This window comes from Boleophthalmus pectinirostris, unplaced genomic scaffold (genome assembly GCF_026225935.1).
Source record: "Boleophthalmus pectinirostris isolate CB_2022bp ecotype Guang Dong unplaced genomic scaffold, ASM2622593v1 HiC_scaffold_12, whole genome shotgun sequence".
Classification (NCBI taxonomy): Eukaryota; Metazoa; Chordata; class Actinopteri; order Gobiiformes; family Gobiidae; genus Boleophthalmus; species Boleophthalmus pectinirostris.
The window spans coordinates 1,106,371-1,125,242 of NW_026571018.1; the positions used below are offsets into that span (position 1 = coordinate 1,106,371).

General features: G+C 43.5%; 2 protein-coding genes across 2 annotated transcripts; both read left to right on the forward strand.

Annotated features, from left to right (window-relative positions):
* Window positions 1-2,025: 2,025 nt before the first annotated feature.
* On the forward strand, window positions 2,026-4,130 carry LOC110166978 (G protein-activated inward rectifier potassium channel 4-like). Its single transcript, XM_020932281.2, has 2 exons — window positions 2,026-3,050; window positions 3,349-4,130. Exons 1-2 carry the CDS (start codon window positions 2,078-2,080, stop codon window positions 3,549-3,551), a joined length of 1,176 nt encoding a protein of 391 aa, XP_020787940.2. The 5' UTR covers window positions 2,026-2,077; the 3' UTR covers window positions 3,552-4,130.
* A 273-nt stretch (window positions 4,131-4,403) lies between these two features.
* pom121 (POM121 transmembrane nucleoporin) lies at window positions 4,404-17,609 on the forward strand. Its single transcript, XM_055148780.1, has 13 exons — window positions 4,404-4,968; window positions 5,393-5,596; window positions 5,958-6,107; window positions 6,542-6,622; window positions 9,043-9,214; window positions 11,052-11,137; window positions 11,227-11,303; window positions 12,157-12,272; window positions 14,166-14,265; window positions 14,374-14,586; window positions 14,658-16,019; window positions 16,210-16,299; window positions 17,175-17,609. The coding sequence occupies exons 1-13, from the start codon at window positions 4,415-4,417 to the stop codon at window positions 17,273-17,275; spliced, it is 3,306 nt and encodes a 1,101-aa protein (XP_055004755.1). The 5' UTR covers window positions 4,404-4,414; the 3' UTR covers window positions 17,276-17,609.
* Window positions 17,610-18,872: the final 1,263 nt, after the last annotated feature.

Sequence of the window (18,872 nt, forward strand, 5' to 3'; positions counted from 1 at the left end):
ATTCACTTCTTGAACATAGCCTAAATATGGAGGGTTAGTACTAAACAAGTGTGAATGAAACGAAACACAACTTTGGGTGTTTTTGATTTTAGGCCCTTTGTTAAAGCTGTATATTTTAATAACACTGGGTCCAATCTCACAATAAACTATGCAAATAATCCATCATCTCAGGCTGAAATGAATACAGGGTAGTAACGGGGTCTTGAAAGTCTTAAAAAGGTCTTAAAATTCATGGTCCTAAATTAAGGCCTTAAAAAGTCTTTAATTATGTTGTTCAAGTCTTATATCTTTCGCAAAGGTCTTAAATTTCATTAGCCTATTTTTTTGCAAACTCAACCGGGCTGCAGTGCAATGTTAAATGGAGGGAGGAAAAAAACAACAACGTGAAATCACGTAACATGAAGGAATGTCTAATTTGAAGTATGAGCACACAATGCTTTCTTTACTCATTGCCGCCTGTGCCAGAAACCAATCAGTACAGAGCAGGAAGTTGGATGGATCATGGGGAAGTGTAGGTTTAATCCACAGTGGCTCTTAAATTCTAGATGCAGTAGTTGGTTGGTCATTATTAGAATTGGATCAGGTGTTTTTCGTCCGCATAATGGGTGCCAGGTTGGTCTTAATTTTCATTCAAGTGGTCTTTAAGACTTTTTTTAAAGACCTTTTTAATTTGGGGTAGTCAAACCTAGGGATACCCTGGAATACCAGCATCAATCTCATTCCACAGCAGGGGTCCCAGTCTGTTGCATGGTTATTTTTGGGAACATCTGAACTATGCAACACTGTTGTCCACACCATAAAATTGAATTATAAACATACTTTTTTCATTCACTTACCAAAACGTGTTGTATAATTGCCAGCAGGAGGCTATGCAGTTGTATTACAGCAGATGAGAGTCACATCTGGACATCCTTCCTCCAACACCCAACCATTGTCACTAATCTTTTCATCATGCTCCTTGGACTTTCTGCGATTGCTTTGTGGATTAGTGCTAATCCCCATGTACAATCAAGCACCGCCAGTCACTGAGAAGACCACTTCAGGCATGGGACGTCCTGTTAGCAGTTCACTGGTGTGGCTCAGTGGTTTTTTTTTGTTTTTTTTCCCCCAATAGAAACTAGCTTTTAGAGTCCTGTTTCTTTTATACTCTCTGTGTCATTGTACATGGAGAGCCCAGCGATGGAGCACCCCTTGGTGAGTGCAGCACCCCGTCTGTCCTGGGACCATCTCGAGAACTCACTCTCCCCACAACCAGCCTGCTGTCAACAGGTCAGTCTATTGGCAAACTCCACTGGAATTGGTTCTGGACTGGCTTTATAATAGAGAAAAGAGGAAGCTCCACATTGCCCTTGTTGGAGATGCTATCATACTGGCATTCTGAGGCTAGATCAGTGTCCCGAAGGTGCAGACAGACACTGACCACATCCACTGTGCCTCCCACCTGTCCTCCTCCATGGAAGTCATGGAGTCATGTTGTTTTGTTTTATGCTATTTGTTTTCATCGTTTTTAAAAGGGCAGTGTATATTAAAAATCATTCAGAATAGTAGCCAAAGCTAAATTTCATCTTTGCACCCTGCTTGTGTGCTCATTTCACATAATTGATAGGCAAAGATGTGATGGAAAGGCAACTACCACATGCTGACATGTCACATCCAAACAGACAGTAAGATTACAGTGAATTTAATGGTCAGTTTCATACTCACAGCATACTACAATCTGCAAGGCTTTAAACTAATGCAATTGCAATCCCAGACTGATTTGCAAAGATCACAGGCACACGCTGTACTTATGTTGACTTTACATGTGGTTTGTTTCTTGCAGCCTGCTACAGAACCCCATGTATCTGCTGTGGCAAAGATCCGAAGAGCTACTTTTCTGAACCTTATGAACAGCACTAGCTGGCCTCCTCCTCCACTGGACGAGCCTGCTTCTCAGTCCCTCAGCCCCCTCAGTGAGACCTCTGTGGTCCAGAGTGGCCCCTCTGAGCAGAGCACACTTCAGGCCCCTGATGTACTGAGTCAACCTGTCTCGGAGCTATCCCGCCAGGGCAGCGGACACACTGTGGACTCTGTGGACATGTCCAAGCCCCAGCGGCCTCAGCGCAGCAGGCGCATGAAACGCTTCAGCTCTAGGTGGCAGTCCAGAGGGTCCACTGGCAGTTCCAACATCCCAGCTCACAGTCTGGACAAGCTGACCAAGAGGAAACACTGCAAGCTTCTGGGAGACCAGAACCTCATCCAGGTGAGCAGCAACAGCCAGCGACAGCGCTATGTAACCAAGGATGGCAAGTGCCAGGTAAACCTGGGCCCCATAGCTGAGAAGAGGCGCTTCCTTTCAGATATCTTCACCACATTAGTGGACCTCAAGTACCGCTGGTTCCTCCTGGTCTTCAGTCTGTGCTACGTTCTGACATGGGTGGCCTTTGGGGCAGTCTACTTCCTGGGTGCATGGCTTAGAGGTGACATTGCTCATGCGAGGGACCCCCAGTGGGAGCCCTGCTTTGAGAAGGTGGATGGCTTCCTTTCAGCCCTGTTGCTTTCTCTGGAGAGTCAGAGGACAATTGGCTATGGCTCCAGGATGGTGACCGCACACTGCCCGGAGGGGGTGGTTCTCCTCATGGTGCAGTCAATTGTGGGTTCCATCATTGACGCCTTGATGGTGGGCTGCATGTTTGTGAAGATTTCTCGTCCACAGCAGAGAGCCCAGACCCTCATCTTCAGTAAACACTGCGTCATATGTGAACGAGATAACAAACTATGCATGCTCTTCCGCATAGGGGACCTGCGGGAGAGCCACATGGTGGATGCCAAGGTCCGTGCCAAGCTCATCAAGTCTCGGCAGACCAAGGAGGGTGAGTTTATCCCCTTGGAACAGTCTGAGATTAACCTGGGCTACGACACCGGGGGCGACCGGCTGCTCCTAGTGGAACCTCAGACCATCACACACATCATCAATGACAGCAGTCCCTTCTGGGAGGTGGGAGCTGAGCGCCTCTGCAAGGAGACCTTTGAGATCATTGTCATCCTGGAAGGCATCGTGGAGGCCTCAGGTGGGTCTCTACTTACAGATACAGTATGTGTGGCCTCTAAGTCTAGCCCAGAGGACAACAGGTAAACCTTCCAGTTTAGAGTTAATCGCACTCACATATCAGATGAACTGACCTATATCCACTGCAGCTCTAGTCAACCGAGCTAAAGGGCACTGCTATATTTTAATACTAGATTGAAAACAACCATATTTGGCCGTATATTACATATTACTTACCATCACATCCCAAGTATGATAGTGGGATCAGTGTCAGAGCATGTACAGTCTGGCTCTAATGAGAAGTGTTGTCTGTGCTGCAGGCATGACGTGCCAGGCCCGCACCTCCTACACAGAGGATGAGGTGCTGTGGGGTCACCGCTTTGAGTCATGCATTTCTCTGGAGAAGGAGGCATTCCGTGTGGACCACAGTGCGTTTGACAAGACCTTTGAGGTACAGATGTCCTCGGACAGCGCTAAAGAGCGCAGCAACCGGCTCAGGAAGAGCTCAGTGACGTCTCAGTGACACATTCTCTCTGCTGCACACTTGGACACCATGCATTTCTATTGTTGTATTGTTCCTTCTATTTTTCAAACTGTTACAGCGTCTATACAGTCTGTGTTCCTAACCTGTGCCCAGTGACCCATTATGACCTGTGGATATGCAGACCAAGTCCACTCCTCTATTTATGTTTTAAAGGCAATGCTTAAGATGCCAATAGGATTCTAATCGAACAATACTTTTTGGAAAATTGCTGGAACAAATTATTTATTTATAATCCTATAGGAATTTTACTTTAAGACCAATCCAATTTAAACACTTTTATTATATGGTAATTTTATTGGATTTCTTTTAAAAATACGTAATAGCCTATAAAGTGTAGACATTATTTGAATAGAATGCACCATACTTTCCCTCTCCCCCTTCTCTGTCTTTCCCTTCACCAGTGACAGGACCAATGGTTATTTCATATTTTTCATGTGTCTTTGATATAATAAATGTGATATTTTTACATGGTTTCTTTTTTATTTTAATTGTCTCCAAATAATGACCTACATTTTCCCTTCTTGTTCAATCCAATTAAATTACCCAAAATTGTTTAGATTCTACTGGTATGAAAGGGAAAATCTATCCCTATTTATAAATATATTATGGCTTCCATTTTGTGTTTGTTACGAAAGGAGAATTGCATGGCCTACTCTGAGACTGTGTGAATAAAGACTGATCTAACAGCAGCACTTTGCCGCTTTCTCTTCGCATTTGTTTACACCGAAGCGCACGGAATAATCACGTGGAGCCATCAGCAGAGTGCGCATGCGCACATGACCCACACGCGGAGGCTGTCCCGGAAGTGTATGAGTCCAGTTTCCGCCGGCGTTCAGGCCGCCATGTCCCCCGCGCGAAGCAGACATTTAGCGCTCTTTTCTGCTCTGGGAATCCTCACTCTAGCGCTTTATTATTGGCCTCTTTTATTCTATTTTTCTGTTATTCTCGTATTTCTTTTCATTGTACTTTATTGTCGCAGTCCAGAAGCACTTCTCGGACGATTAGGCTTGGATCCTCGGACTGGAGCGAACATTCAGCGCGTGCTGCGGCGCTGGGGCTGGGCTTGGGGGGTTAGCGGCGTGTCGGTGCCTCCGCTGAGGCTGGAAAAGTTAATCAGCGGCAAAAGCAAACTCCCATCTCGGGAACCATCACAGCTCTACGAGCGTAGGTTTGGATCGGGTGGTCCGTATCGACCGGAGGCTCAGAACAGCGAGTCATTTCTGTTCAGCCCGCGAGACCTGCTCATGGGGAGTTACATCGCCAAAGCCGAGAGTCCGCCGTCGGAAAACTCGCTCCGAGCCATAGCTCCACGGAACCCCGGGGAACAGCTGCGACTCGGGCTCGCCAAACCCAACTATGCAGTGTACACTCCCAAACGCAGGCTGTCCTTTACCGGGTGAGTGCGATTACTGTAGCCGTGCACAGGTTCTTATGAATGAGTGCCTCCTCCAGCGCGTCCGGGTAAACACACGGACAGCGGATCAGACCCGCGGCGGTTCTGCCGGGCCAAAGGAGTCGCACCCGAGAGGCTCCAAAAGACAGCCGCTCATTTGTGTTTACATTCTAGTCGTGTTAACCTTGATTTAAATGAGATGTGCTCATACTTCACTCTTTCACCCTTTTTAAGTAATCAGTGTATTTTTAATGAAAACAATGAGAACATCTTCATGGTATGTCTATGTAAACAGTGAGTGGGTACAGGCCCTGCCCCAGTGCTTTGGAAGAAACTGTCAATTGTGGCAATCTCCTTGCTCGATAAAGATACTTAATTTGAACCTGCTTGCGCTCTGTTCATTCATGTTTGTGTGTCGGTGTCCCAGAGAGCCTTTGGGGTCAGCGGCCAGGTTCACCATCACCCCCCAGCGACACTACCCCCTCCAGCAGCAGGGGGCACATCCTGTGGGGCTCCTACCCCCACTCAGGTGGGACGGCTTCAGGCAGAAGAGTGTTCTCAGACCCCGGAACTCCTCTGTCTCCAGCCCAGTGACAGTGAAGATCGCCCGGCCGGATGGACCTGCTCACAGGTGGGTTTGGGTGTCACTTAAAAATAGGGCTGTCTTGATTTTTTAAATTAATAAATCTCTAGTAATATTTAGAATGTATGACTTTTTGTTTTTTGAGCTCAGTAGCTCAGTTGGTAGAGTATTCATCCACTGATCTGAAGGTTGGCAGTTGGAATCCCGCTCTTGACATAAAAAACATTGGTTGAGCGGTCAGATCCACTGACCCACTTTTTCAAAACTGCCATCACAATATGACTGATTGAAGGCTTTTACTTGTTGCATTAATGTAACAAAAATTTTATTTGGCCTATTCGGTTAATTTACTCATTTTTTGATGGTTAGAAGATAAAGCCTGTGCTGACTTTGTTTATACATTTTTCAGCTTGGAGCATGTGGGCAGCCCAGTGTTCCCCAGGGCCACAGCTGACCCCTGCTCCAGAGAGAGTGTGCTCAAGGTGCTGAAGGAGAGCCGCAAGCGAGAAGTGGAGGACGAGGGGAGCGGCTTCACAGCCCAGCAGAGGAGCAAAAGGAGGTAAGGCTGGACTACCCATCTCTGTCCTGTCACTCCTCTGTTCCAGCCTGCTCAAGAACATTCTAAAGCTAGAATGTCAGCAAAAGTTCATTTCTGTCCTGTAAATGGGACTTTATCATATAGATCCCTAGCAGCATCTAGTTCTGATACTAGTTTTAATATTAATTTTAATATCTGATTTTCAATACTTCTGACAAACCAAGCACACACAGAAGAACAGAGAAAAACAACTTTCTTTCTATTCCAGTAGTTCTGAATCTGAAGTCTCTAGCATTCATGTATTAGTTTAACAGTTCAGATTTCAGAGTTCTCTCACAGGTGAATGCTCCTGCATGTGCTTTAAATGGACCCTGAACTGGAGTTTGAAAACCTAAAGCACTTGATGCATCCACAGTAACCCATGTAAGTCCGTGTTGTTCTTTTGTGTGTGGCAGGCGCAATGACAGTGGAGGAAGTGCTCAGTCTGCTTTTGAGCCTCTGCTGCCCAATGGGACATCCAGCCAGCTCATCCCCAAGTGAGTGTCACCCTATCCAACTTCATTAGATGACTGAAATTAACCTCTGAGTGTCACCCTGTTCAGTCCCAGCCTTTACCCTACTGTAATGCACACGTTTTTACTGAAGAAACGTCAGTGTTTCCCATACATAGAGCAGTCTGTGGCGCAGCGCCAAAGAATGATAAGATCAACAGGCACACATACATGTCAATGGGGGTACACTTAGAAAACACTATTTGCACTGTTTGATCTCCAGATCTTTCTGCCCGCGGTGCAGCGGTGGGACAGGAAATTATTTCTCCCAAGCCCACAGAGCAGGTTGGCTGCAAAGGGTGTTCGGGCGATGGCTACGTCCCGTGGGGCCTAAACGTTTGGGTTTGGCTGACCAGTCCTTTCGCCCACTGTTACCGGACAGTCTATGCAAGAGGATCTCTGGGCCCGTCCCGACACTTGGATAACTAAGCCCAGTCCAGGGGTAGCCTGGCCCTCTAAGGAGGTCACTTATGATAGGACACTTGAGTTATTTTTCAGAAAGCCACGTGAAATGTGGTGTCCTGATAGGGCATGCAAGCCCTGCACCAAACAGGCTCATGCTATTTCAGTATTTCAGTTGCTGTTTCAGTATTTTAGTTGCCTTGTTGTACCTTTAGTAGTTTCTTATGTCTAATTATAGTGCCAGTATTTTATTTATTTTATTTGTATTATTATATAATTGTTACATTATATTATTTATTTTGTTTTACCAAAAAAGTTAAATACAACAACAAATTGTTGTTTTGGTTGAGCAGGTCTTGAGTTAAGTATTTGAAATAAAAACCTCAAGATTTATTAAATTTTTTCTTTTTTTCTAATTCATTCCTTGAATGTCAAAGAATCTAAAGTTCAGGTAAAAACTAAACTTAAACTTCAATTTTGGTTAGTAATTCTCAAGATGAAACTTAAAATACAGATCTTCCTCTAACATAATGTGTATAAGCAAACTGTACTGACTCTGCTTATAGTCCAGTGGGGGCGGCTGTCACCGTCTGATCAGGGCCAGGGGGTCACACAATGTTCACAATCAGTCACACAATGCTACTTGGTCTGTGGGAAACACTGAACATATTGTGATAAATCCACTTTTATGAGCTTCTAACCGTGGCATTATTCCCTCATTATCTCACTCAGTTGTATTTTGATTGAGTCATGCTTCTTTGAGTAATCCTGTATTGTCCTGCATCTATCCCCCATCTCCACCTCTTTGTACTATGTTCTGTGCCCCACAGCGAATAATCACATGTAGGGTTCAAAAATGTTACATAGCCATTTTTCTAAAATAAAAAAAAATCAGCTGATTCCTAAAGAGCATTGCTAATGTTGCTAGGTGTTGTTGTTGTTATTAACAATAATAATGATGATAATAATAATAATGATAATATATGCAGAACTACTATTTACTCTTTATGAAACTAATCTTTCTTGTATGAATGCAAACTTATGATTCACAATTTTTACATGTGTAGCACTTGTGGTCGGATAAAGAGGCTTCAGAGAGTGTGTATTTACTTCCATTTAATGCCGTATGCACTGAAACACAAGAGACACATTTATGATAAGATAAGATAAGATATGCCTTTATTAGTCCCACAGTGGGGAAATTCCAGTGTTGCAACGCACAATTCACGCTATTCATGTCAAGGCACACTTTACAATTAGGTCACACCTTACAGGACGCATCTAACTTAAAAACTTTTGTTTATCAAAAGAAATATTCACTTAAAGTGACGTTTCTCACCTGAAACACAAGAGACACATTTATGATCACGCTATTCATGTCAAGGCACACTTTACAATTAGGACCCGCGAGGCCCCCCCCGAGTTGCCTTCCCCTGCCTGCGTGTATCCCCAGCATATCTCCTGTCTACAATCGTATCCGTTTCTTGTGTCCATGAAATATAAAAAAATACAATTTCCTTTGTACAAATTTGGTATAAAATAATTTAAAAAATAAAATGAGGTGGGTGGTGCTTTCTACTTCATTACCATTACAGTGCCTGCTTAATACTATTGGTCCCACACATGTATATAGAAAAAATACCAATACTCACTCCTCATTTCTGCCATTGTCTCATATAAGTACATATAAAATATAAATACTAGTCTAAAAAAAATTATCAGTCAACTAATACAAACTTTAGTTGATTAATATACTGATTGTGTCTTAGTCAACCAATCAACTGAAGAACTACAGCCCATTACAATGTCATTATCACTAATTAAACCCCCTTTTTCTTTGCCATTTTTGCTGCTAAGTTCAGCCAAAACACTAATGCCAAATGATGTTACTTGGTTGCTCTTTGTTGTTTTGTTATGTTTTTCATCACATGTGGTTAATGATATTTACCACATGTGTTGGTTGTCCTGTCCAAATGTGTGACTTGTGGTGCTTCTTGTCCCAGGCCCGGCAGTTTGAAGAGAGGGCTGACAACAGCATTGGAGGAACCCAGTCTGAAGCACTCCCGCACCTCCTCTGTGAGCTCATCCAGTGGAGGGCCCCCCTTCAGAGGGACCCCGAGCTTCAACAGGAACCCCATCTCCAGCTCCTACAGCTCCTCCAGGGGGATGGGACAGGTAATGCACTCTGCTCTTTTGCATTTTAGTGACGTGAACATAAATGGCAAAGGGTTGTTTTGCATACTAACCACAGTGTAAACAAAACATTATATTAAAATAAAATGCACTGATTAAGCTTGTTCCAATACCGATACTGGAATCGACAAAAACTCTTATACCACACAGTTTTCAGGTATTGTATCAGTAGTCAGACCAAAAACCGAAAACAGTGCTAACACAGACTTTGTTTACTCTGCATAAGTAGCCATGTGCTCCCAGGATGAGCATCTTTTTACAGGCCTCACTGTTGTTTTTCACCACGCTCTGTGGTAGAAAATGACTGCTGACTGATTGATTCAAATGAACCAGAGCGCACTGTTGATCCTCATGTGGACTGACACACACTTGAGTTTCACTTTCTTTTCTCTGTATATACGGCTACTTTATAGCCTATCAAAGGAAAGCTGTGGAGCACACACTCCTCATTTTGATAAATAACTGTACTCTGTTACCTGGCCAGAGGAGGCATTTGGAGAACTTAACTTGAACTTGAACATCTGGCTGCATCTTTATGCACACTGAATATTCACTACACCACATTTGGGAATTACGCTTTTTCAAGAGGAAGAGGAGGATGTTGACGGAGTTTGGTTCATAGTATCTGTTTGACTTTAACTTTACACGGACACAGCAGACTTTGAGTGGATGTAGGTTTATGATAAGAACAACACTTTGACTTTGAGACTCTGTAAAGGCCCACACTGGAGACAATTTTCAAGTAGACATAAGTTTCATGCTGCACACTGTTCCGTCAGCTCTTCTGTTTTACCAGTAAGATGACACACTGCCCTTTGTTTTGATCGACTCCGATTCCAGTTCGCTCTGTATTGAAAAAAGTTTTCCCTCTCTCTGTAACTTCTGTTGTCAGGCTTGTCATTTTGGCCTTTAAAGTCATGACAGCAAGTCATGTTCCCAGTGCATGTTCGATTCTGCCTGGGCTGCCCTTTGTTTGTTTGTTGTATTTATGGACAGAATCCGGTTAGTCACACGGTTTAATCACACAGGAGGAGCTCAAAGTAGAGCCTCAGCTGCTCCTCTCCACCTGAACGTCTGAGGGATAACAATCACTCCTATGTCCTGTATTTTATTATTTTTTTTACTTTTATCAACTTTTCTTCACAAACTATCACTTAACTGATGTAAAATTATGATCAATATTTGGCACACATACTATCCACCAAACCAAGTCAGCATTAGAAAAAATATATTAATCTATCTAATGCACTTTAACAGATATTTGCCAGTACAGATATTGGTGCCAATTATTTATTTATTTATTTTTATTTATTTATTTATTTATTTCATACAGAAAGCATAAAAAGACATTGACAGTGTCAGAACATCAGACACACAAGAAATGAATGAAAAGGAGCAGAAAGAAGAAAAAATCTTATGTTATCTGTCCCCCTTTTCCTTTTTCAAGACAGTACATCAACACCGATGGTTACTAAACATTCCATATCAGTTGAGGCACAATTACTGATCAGTTGCAAACAGTAATCTTCATTATTATACACAACAACTTGTTTTCTTTTTCATACATACACATTGCATTCGATTTTATGTTTTTTAAATGTCATCATTGTATTTGATTCTTTTATTTCTTTGTCAAGACTATTCCATAAGTTAACTCCTTTCACAGCCTTTATCAGATGAACTTTATGAAGATGGCAAATATATTATTAGGACTGTGTAGTTTTTACATAGGATTAGTTTAGCTATTCAGATTTCATTCATAGTACTCAAGTATGGATGTGTTTTAAAGTGTATTTTGTTAATTTCCCATTGTTTTTAGCGAAAGAGGCCATTAGCTGCATCGCCTCTGTCCAGCACCGGGCCTTCACGTGCTCAGACTCCAGAGGGAAGCTCCAAAAAGACCAGGTATACTCCCAAACCTATCCAAAACTCCTCAGAGTTTGGCTTTGGCTGTGAAAGACATCCTTTCTGAAAGCTTTGATTTGTGTTTGCAGAGAGGAGGAGCAGGAATGTCCCAGCACAGAGTCATCAGTGAAGTCCGACCGAGTCTCAGGACAGCTGCCTGTGCTAGGTGAGTATGGAGCTAGACTGGGTCACTCCTCACCCTTACTATGGTAACAAGCACACCAGGAAAACTGGACAATTGGCCAAGTTCAATTTAAACTGTATTCTGGAAGTATGATTGAGGTGTCGTGATTTAATTCTCCCAGATCTTAATAATGCAACCAGCCGATGTGTGCTTGCATGTATATTAGACACAGGCTAGCTGAGGCATTCTGGAAAACCATCAAGAAAGTATTCATTTTAGATCAGCAGTGATGGCAAACTATGGTTTCTCCACTGAATACATGTTGCTTTGTTTTGCTTTGCTACGTTAATGTGAAAATGAAACTTAGCGGAGTTTCAGTTTGTGCAGTGGAGAACAAATAACTTGTGACTAAATAATTTTGTTGCATGTCTAAAAATCTACTTCACAGTGTAAATGAGAGGTTGCTTATGTATTTCTGGCAAAGGTGTGGTTATATGTATGATGGTGGTTTTTATTAGTAATTAGAGCCAAGTTGAGTATTTAAAGCTAAGCGCCTGAACGGCTCGTATCCCCCGTTGGCACCTATTGGGTTCTTTGACCTGCTGTAGGCTGAGCTAATAGTGGTCTGACTTAGGGCAAAAGCAATTTGAATTTGTTTGTTTAGTGCAATCGGCTTTGCCTGTGCATCGAAACGTAATGACATGTAATGAGGAATAGACTGTACAATTCTCATAATGATCCCCAAGTTCTGTATCATTCGCACCTTTTACCTGTGAATGTCCTCTGCAACCACTACACACGCAGAGTGGTTTTATGTACCAATGTATGTTCCAATGTAGATGGATATGTATTGGTGGCTTGGTTCCAATATTAATATGTTCTTTTAACATTCCAGATGCATTGTCACCTCCTCCCACTGAGCTTGGCACCAGCTCAACAGAGCTCACTGGGAGTGGAGGGAAGCGTAAGCGTAAGATACAGCTCATGACCCGAGACCCAAGCCTTTCTCTGGTAAGAACACGAGATACAACCATAGACTGTAAATTGACATAGCTAACCTGCAGTTACCAATACCCTCGCTCTGGTTTGGCACTTTGATTGCTATAATACTTGTGATCAGCTCCAAATGCATCCCTGTAACTGCCAGTCTCGATGAGCGTAATTTGACTGGAGCCAAACGCTGTGTGTGACGTCATACTCCATTCATACAATCTGTGGACACAACCTAGACCAAGACGTTTGTCTGGTAAGAACAGAAGACACAACCCAGGCCTGGAGACCACACAGGGTCATGAGCTGTGAGCAGGTCTAGCTCACATCATCATGGGGACTCAGATCTGCATCATGGGGACAAAAAGAAAAGAATGTGCCAAAAATCTAAATATTGATATTTTACGATCTTTGGTCAAACTTTTGGTCGATCTTGATAATAAGGCACATGCATTGATAATAAGGCACATGCATTCAGTCTTCAGTATGTGGAGCTCAAAATTCATCGCTCTCTTGTTTAGAAAGCTCAGAGTCAGGGACACTGCACCTAGGTACCTGTAGCAATCCACCATTTCCACATCATGGCCATGGATGGCTCCACTGGTGTCCTTTTCCTCCTCAAGTCAATCACCAGTTCCTTGGTCTTGTCATTGTTCAAGAGCAGGAGGTTTGCCTGGGACCACTCCACAAAATTTGCAATAAGTGTCTTGTACTCCAGCTACTGTCCATTTCTGATACAATCTACCACTGCAGAGTCCTCTGCAGGTAGCAGGGACAAAATAAAACAAAATGTAGTTCTTTAGTGAACCTGCTCTTTATGTATGTTTATACTATGATGGAAGAAGAACAAATAGAACAAATCAAAAATCAATATGGGAGGAAACTAGAGCTGGGCAATATGGAGCAAAAAAAAACAACAACTATGCTATAGCTATAGCTACAAGATATCCCACAATCTACTGCACAGATCGGTCCCAACGTTTCCAAACATTATTGTACAAGTTGTACACTGCAGCAGATCATTCATTAAAATCTTCTGCATAAATAAACTTTACATGACTAAACTTAACAACATATACACCATAACGACTATAGAGCCACATCAACCTGTTTGATATTATAATGTGTTTAATGCTGCTTTGTGCACATTTGTTTTACAGAAACAAAACTTAAAACCACATGACTCATTTGCATAAAACTATAAGCGCTGAATAAACAGCTTGCTCCCTTTGCCAGCGAGCACAGAGAAGACAAACAAGTGAGGCGGCAAAATCTGAATTAAATATAAGCATTATATCGATATATACGATATGTCAGAATCCATTTTGTGTTTAAAAAATATCTCGATATATCTTAAATATCAAGATATCACTGACCCCCAGATGAAACTATCCTGATTTATTTAATTTTTATTTATTTACGTATCACCCAGCCCTACCACAGAGATGTGTGTTTCCTGTGGTTTCAAGGTAACAACCCCATATCCACACCTGCACTAAGACAATCTACTTTCAGGTACTTTTACCAAGACCTTTGTAGGCATTAGTTGATTTATTTAGAGGAAATAGGTCATTTTAATTGTTAAGATGGCATTAGAGAGAGAATCTGGAGTAAATTGGATCAGCAAATCCAACTTTTACTGTAGTAAATTTTGGTTCTAGTCATACATATTATCTCTCTAAGATTTAAATGGGGCTGCTGTGTTAGTGGTTCTCAATGGAGCAACCACAGCCAAAGTTAACATGATAAATGTACCTTCAGATACACAAATATCCATTAATGACCTCTGATTTAGATTCATGTTAGAGTAGTAGTTGTTTTGTTAGGGAAAGGAAAATATCCCAAGGAAATGAATGAATATAATGTCCCCAAGAAGGATGAAAACTCACCATGCGTGTGTTTGTGTGCACGCAGCCTCCCCCTCCAGAGCTGGGCTACACTGTCACAGCGAAGGACCTGGATGAGGAGAAACGCAGCACTCTCAACAAGATCTGCAAGGTCCTGGAGACGCCTAGTGAGTCTTGCTGCAGTCCTATTTCTGTCCTTATTTTTCTCATCAGCAGCCATGTTTATTATTGATATGGAGGGACCATGCATCTAATCTTGTCATGTTTGTGTATAGCTCCTGAGACCACCACCTCCAGTGCTCCCTTCACTGTTGGCTCTAGTGGAACCCTCAGCACCTCAGTTGTGACCTTGAGCAGTACCCTGGGTACCTCTGTGATTGCGGGGGGTGGCAGCAGCACTCCTACGTTAAGCAATGCGGAGGGTGCTTCAGCTCAGACCAACATCCTTCTGGAGTCTCTGAAGAGGAAGAGCCCTGGCCCTGCCTCAGGTTAGTGTCCTCCAGGTGGATTTGGTTCATAGACTTTTGGCTGGTTCTCACAGTTGTTCTGTTCTTTACAGTGACTGTGTCGACTCAGGTCCAGCCCACTGTGGCCCCGCAGCCGTCGCTCCCTCCTGTCTCTACCTCTGTGGTGCCTCCAGCAACAGCCTCGTGTCAGCAGCCCCCTGCCCCTGCTCCTACTTCTACTCCAGGTCTCTTCAGCCTGCTGTCTGCTTCCTCCAGCACATCCGCCCCTGCTGCCAGCGTTGCCCCCTCTCAGCTGACCTCGGGCTTCAAACCAATCTTCAGCACCCCCAGCAGCACCCCCAGTAGCACCCCTAGCAACACAGCTGCTGATACCAAACCTCTCCAGAACTTTAAGCCCATTTTTGGCACTGCTCCTGAAAGTGCTGTGTCCACCTCAGCCTCCTCTGCCTCACTCCCTGTGTCCAGTGGCTCCAGTATCACCACCACAGCTTCTCTGTTCTCGGTCAATGCCGCGGCCATCAGTGGGGGGTCAGCTCTCACACCCATGTTTGGAGGCGCTTCTGGGAACTCACTGCAGGTGTCTTCAACTCCTGGGACCAAGCCACCCAGCTCCTCTCAGACTGGAGTGAGCCTTGTACAGACGGCTCCCACTCAAAGCAGCAATGGAGGGGCCACGTTTGGAGGCTTCGGGACCATCAGTACACTGGCCCCTCAAACATTTGGGACCACCACCACACAAGCTCCTCCCCCTTACGGGACCACCTCCACACAGGCCCCTCCAGCTTTCAGCTCCACTGCTTCCGCCTCCATACAGGCCCCTCCCACTTTCAGCTCCACCGCCTCCACACAAGCTCCTCCTACCTTTGGCTCCACTTCCTCCACACAGGCCCCTCCCACTTTTGGCTCCACTGCCTCTACACAAGCCCCTCTGACTTTCGAGTCCACCGCCTCCACACAGGCCCCTCCCACCTTTGGTTCCACCGCCTCCACACAGTCTAATACCTTTGGGAGCACCATGTCACAGTCTACATTCACTTTTGGGAAGTCATCTTTAGACTCTAGTGCGACTCAGCCCAGCTTCAGTTCCACAGCAGAACCTCCCAAAGCCTTCACATTTGGAGCGACGCCCTCAGCTCCAGCTTCACAGACTGCTCCTCCTGCTCTGGGACAGACCCCCAGCACAGCGCCCTCCTTTGGGACTCTGCCTAAGCCTTCCTTCTCCTTTGGCAGCTCCACAGCCGCAGCTCCCGCCTTTGGAACTGAGGCCCCTCAGAGCTCCGGCGCCTTCACGTTTGGCAGCTCCGGTCAGCCACCTGCCCCCTCCAACACCCAGCCCTCAGCTGTATTCAAGTTTGGGGCTTCATCAGCCCCCCAGTTTGGGACGCCCGTCAATACTGCACCCCAGATGGGAGCGTTCACATTTGGGGCCACGAACTCCGATAAACCAGCTTTTGGTAAGTTGGCAACGTACCATATGACGTGCCCCATCTCCAACAGGGAGGTGGCCATGTTAAATCCCAGACATGTTAGCCCCACAGACATGCATGTGTTTACTCCTTCAGAAGTGTCCTGGGGCTCAACAGTAGTTGTTCTCCGTTGAAGGGCCATAGATCAAACTGACTTGTTGGCGGTTTTCTCTTTCAGGACCCACAGTCCCTGTGTTTGGTGCTCCTGCTCCCATCCCCTTTGGAAGTCCAGGGACTCTAGGCCAGAGCTTCAACACTGCTCCTTTTGGTGAAGCTCCTTTTGTTGTTTATCAGAGCTCTGCTCTGCTTTTCAAAAGTACTCATAATACATGTGGGAAATTAAGGTGTGACACCAATATAAAACTTTTTAACACTATTCAAATTTTCTGAGACACAGAATTTGGGGTATTCATTTCCTTCTGTAAACCATAATCATCAACATGTCAAAAAATAAAGACCTGAAAGTTTGTATCCTGGTTATGACAAATCGGGATACTCACTGGGTTTTTCTAATAGTATCCAGGATACTGTGGATTTCTCAAAACTGGTGCTATACTGACTATGTGCCAATTAAACTAACAAAAATGGTAGGAGCAGTTACTTTCCCAAAACAAATCAAAGTCTATTTTATACTCAAAATAAAGCAGTCTACTGTTTAATACAGCCACCTTTTAACACCAGGCTCACGTCTGTGGTGGTTTGTGCTGCTCTTGAATTAAACTGATACTGTGACACTGTTGTGTTTTTCCAACTGTTAAAAACAGACAGCTCCACAGTCTAGTGTTCTTATTTGAATGTATGTCTTCTTTTTTGTTAGAAACCTGTTAAAAGCCTTGCGTTAGCTATGTTGCTACTTATTTCACTCCTTGCCATACCTGTACCCTAGTTACCATAGCAACCACTATCAGGATACTTTAATGGCGCATTTATACAAGAATATGAGTATCCTGGTTTCTCTTAGCACAGGTAAGCGCCATATTCTGAATACTTCACTTTGAGTGTGTTTAGATCCGTATCCTGGATTCGGCCAATAGCTGGGAGCTTTATCCAGCAGATGTCAGAACTGATATTTCTGTGTGTACATTTAAGAACCGTCATTATGTTCATACAATAGCTAACGTGGTTTTCCGGTTTGTTTTCCAGGCTCTCCAGCCACCCCCTCCTTTTCCATTGGTGCTGGTTCAAAACCTTCAGCCACGCGCCAAAGACTCCAGGCTCGACGACCACACATCCGCAAGAAGTAACCAGCACCAGAAGTAACCACACAGCTCCACACACTGGCCTAAGCACAGACCTGGTGCTGAGCTGGAACATGCATTGAAGGCTAAATGCACGCTGGACTACCTTCCCCTGAGTGGATTTCTCCCTCTCTGTTCACCAATTAGAACATCAAATGTGTTCAGCAAGCCGCCTCCTGCTGCATTTGTGTTTTACTAAAGAAACAATGGTCAGTGACCATCCTTGAACTGCTCAGATGGGCTTAGACCTTAACATGGAGCTCCCTCTTTGTTAAGCTGTAGATATATTATGTGCATAAATAATTTTTATGTAAATAAATATTTTTCTGAACATCCTGCATTTTGTTGCTCTTGTATGTCTCGTACTGTGGTTCTCACGTCTCATGTAGTGGCCCTTCCAGCTCTCACATGTCTCGTGTTGTCGTATGTTGTAAGTATTTTTTGTATGTATGTTTGTTATATGTATGTATACATATATATGTATGCATGTGTGCGTACGTACGTACGTACGTGTATGTATGTATGTATGTATGTAAATAAGTAAATAAGAAAGTAACACAAGTCCTCACTGAGACAAATAGTTTGCTGTTCCTGAACTCTCACTCATGTTTCCTCTTTGATTTCTTTCCCTTGCCTCCTTCAAGCTTTTGGTCACTTAACATTTGATTGACAGCTGAAAAATGTTTGGGGAAAAAAGAACTGAGATGCAGCCCTCGTCTGTGCCAGGGTTTACCAACCTTTTTTGATGTGAGTGCCGCTTCAAGAGCATTCAAGTTCAGAAATAAGTTTCAAAGTTGTACTATTTAGTTGTAGAGCATAAACCTGCCAGTATCATGTCTCAAGTATGTATTTAATAGAGACTCACAGAACAGAATCAGACTGCAAAAAAATCTTTTTTTTTTTAAGGTCTCAAAAGAGGGCACGTTGGTGGTCTGTGTTATATTCTATAGTGTGTGGTATGTATGTAATATTCTATAGTGTGTGGTATGTATGTGTAATATTCTATAGTGTGTGGTATGTATGTAATATTCTATAGTGTGGTATGTATGTAATATTCTATAGTGTGTGGTATGTGTGTAATATTCTATAGTGTGTGGTATGTATGTAATATTCTATAGTGTGGTATGTATGTAATATTCTATAGTGTGTGGTATGTGTGTAATATTCTATAGTGTGTGGTATGTATGTAATATTCTATAGTGTGTGGTATGTGTGTAATATTCTATAGTGTGTGGTATGTATGTAATATTCTATAGTGTGTGGTATGTGTGTAATATTCTATAGTGTGTGGTATGTGTGTAATATTCTATAGTGTGTGGTATGTATGTAATATTCTCAGTGTTGGGGAGTAACGGATTACAGGTACCGCCGTTACGTAATCAGAGTACAAATTATGAGTAACTGTATTCCGTTACAGTTACTGTTTCAATGAGTGGTAATTGGATTACAGTTACTTTGCTGAAATAAGTGGATTACAAGGCGGTATTTTCCTGTTTTCACATTTTGTGCTACATCCCATTTATTTATTTATTTTATTTCGGTAATTCCACTCATTGCCGGAAACCCAAACAGAACGCGCGCAATAAGAGCGATGTAAACGTCA

Coding starts and splice junctions, on each gene's coding strand:
- LOC110166978 (XM_020932281.2), top strand. CDS start 2,078: ATGTCCAAGCCCCAGCGGCCTCAGCGCAGCAGGCGCATGAAACGCTTC. Junction 3,051..3,348: donor AGGCATCGTGGAGGCCTCAG/GTGGGTCTCTAC, acceptor TCTGTGCTGCAG/GCATGACGTGCCAGGCCCGC.
- pom121 (XM_055148780.1), top strand. CDS start 4,415: ATGTCCCCCGCGCGAAGCAGACATTTAGCGCTCTTTTCTGCTCTGGGA. Junction 6,623..9,042: donor TCCAGCCAGCTCATCCCCAA/GTGAGTGTCACC, acceptor TTCTTGTCCCAG/GCCCGGCAGTTTGAAGAGAG. Junction 9,215..11,051: donor CCTCCAGGGGGATGGGACAG/GTAATGCACTCT, acceptor CATTGTTTTTAG/CGAAAGAGGCCATTAGCTGC.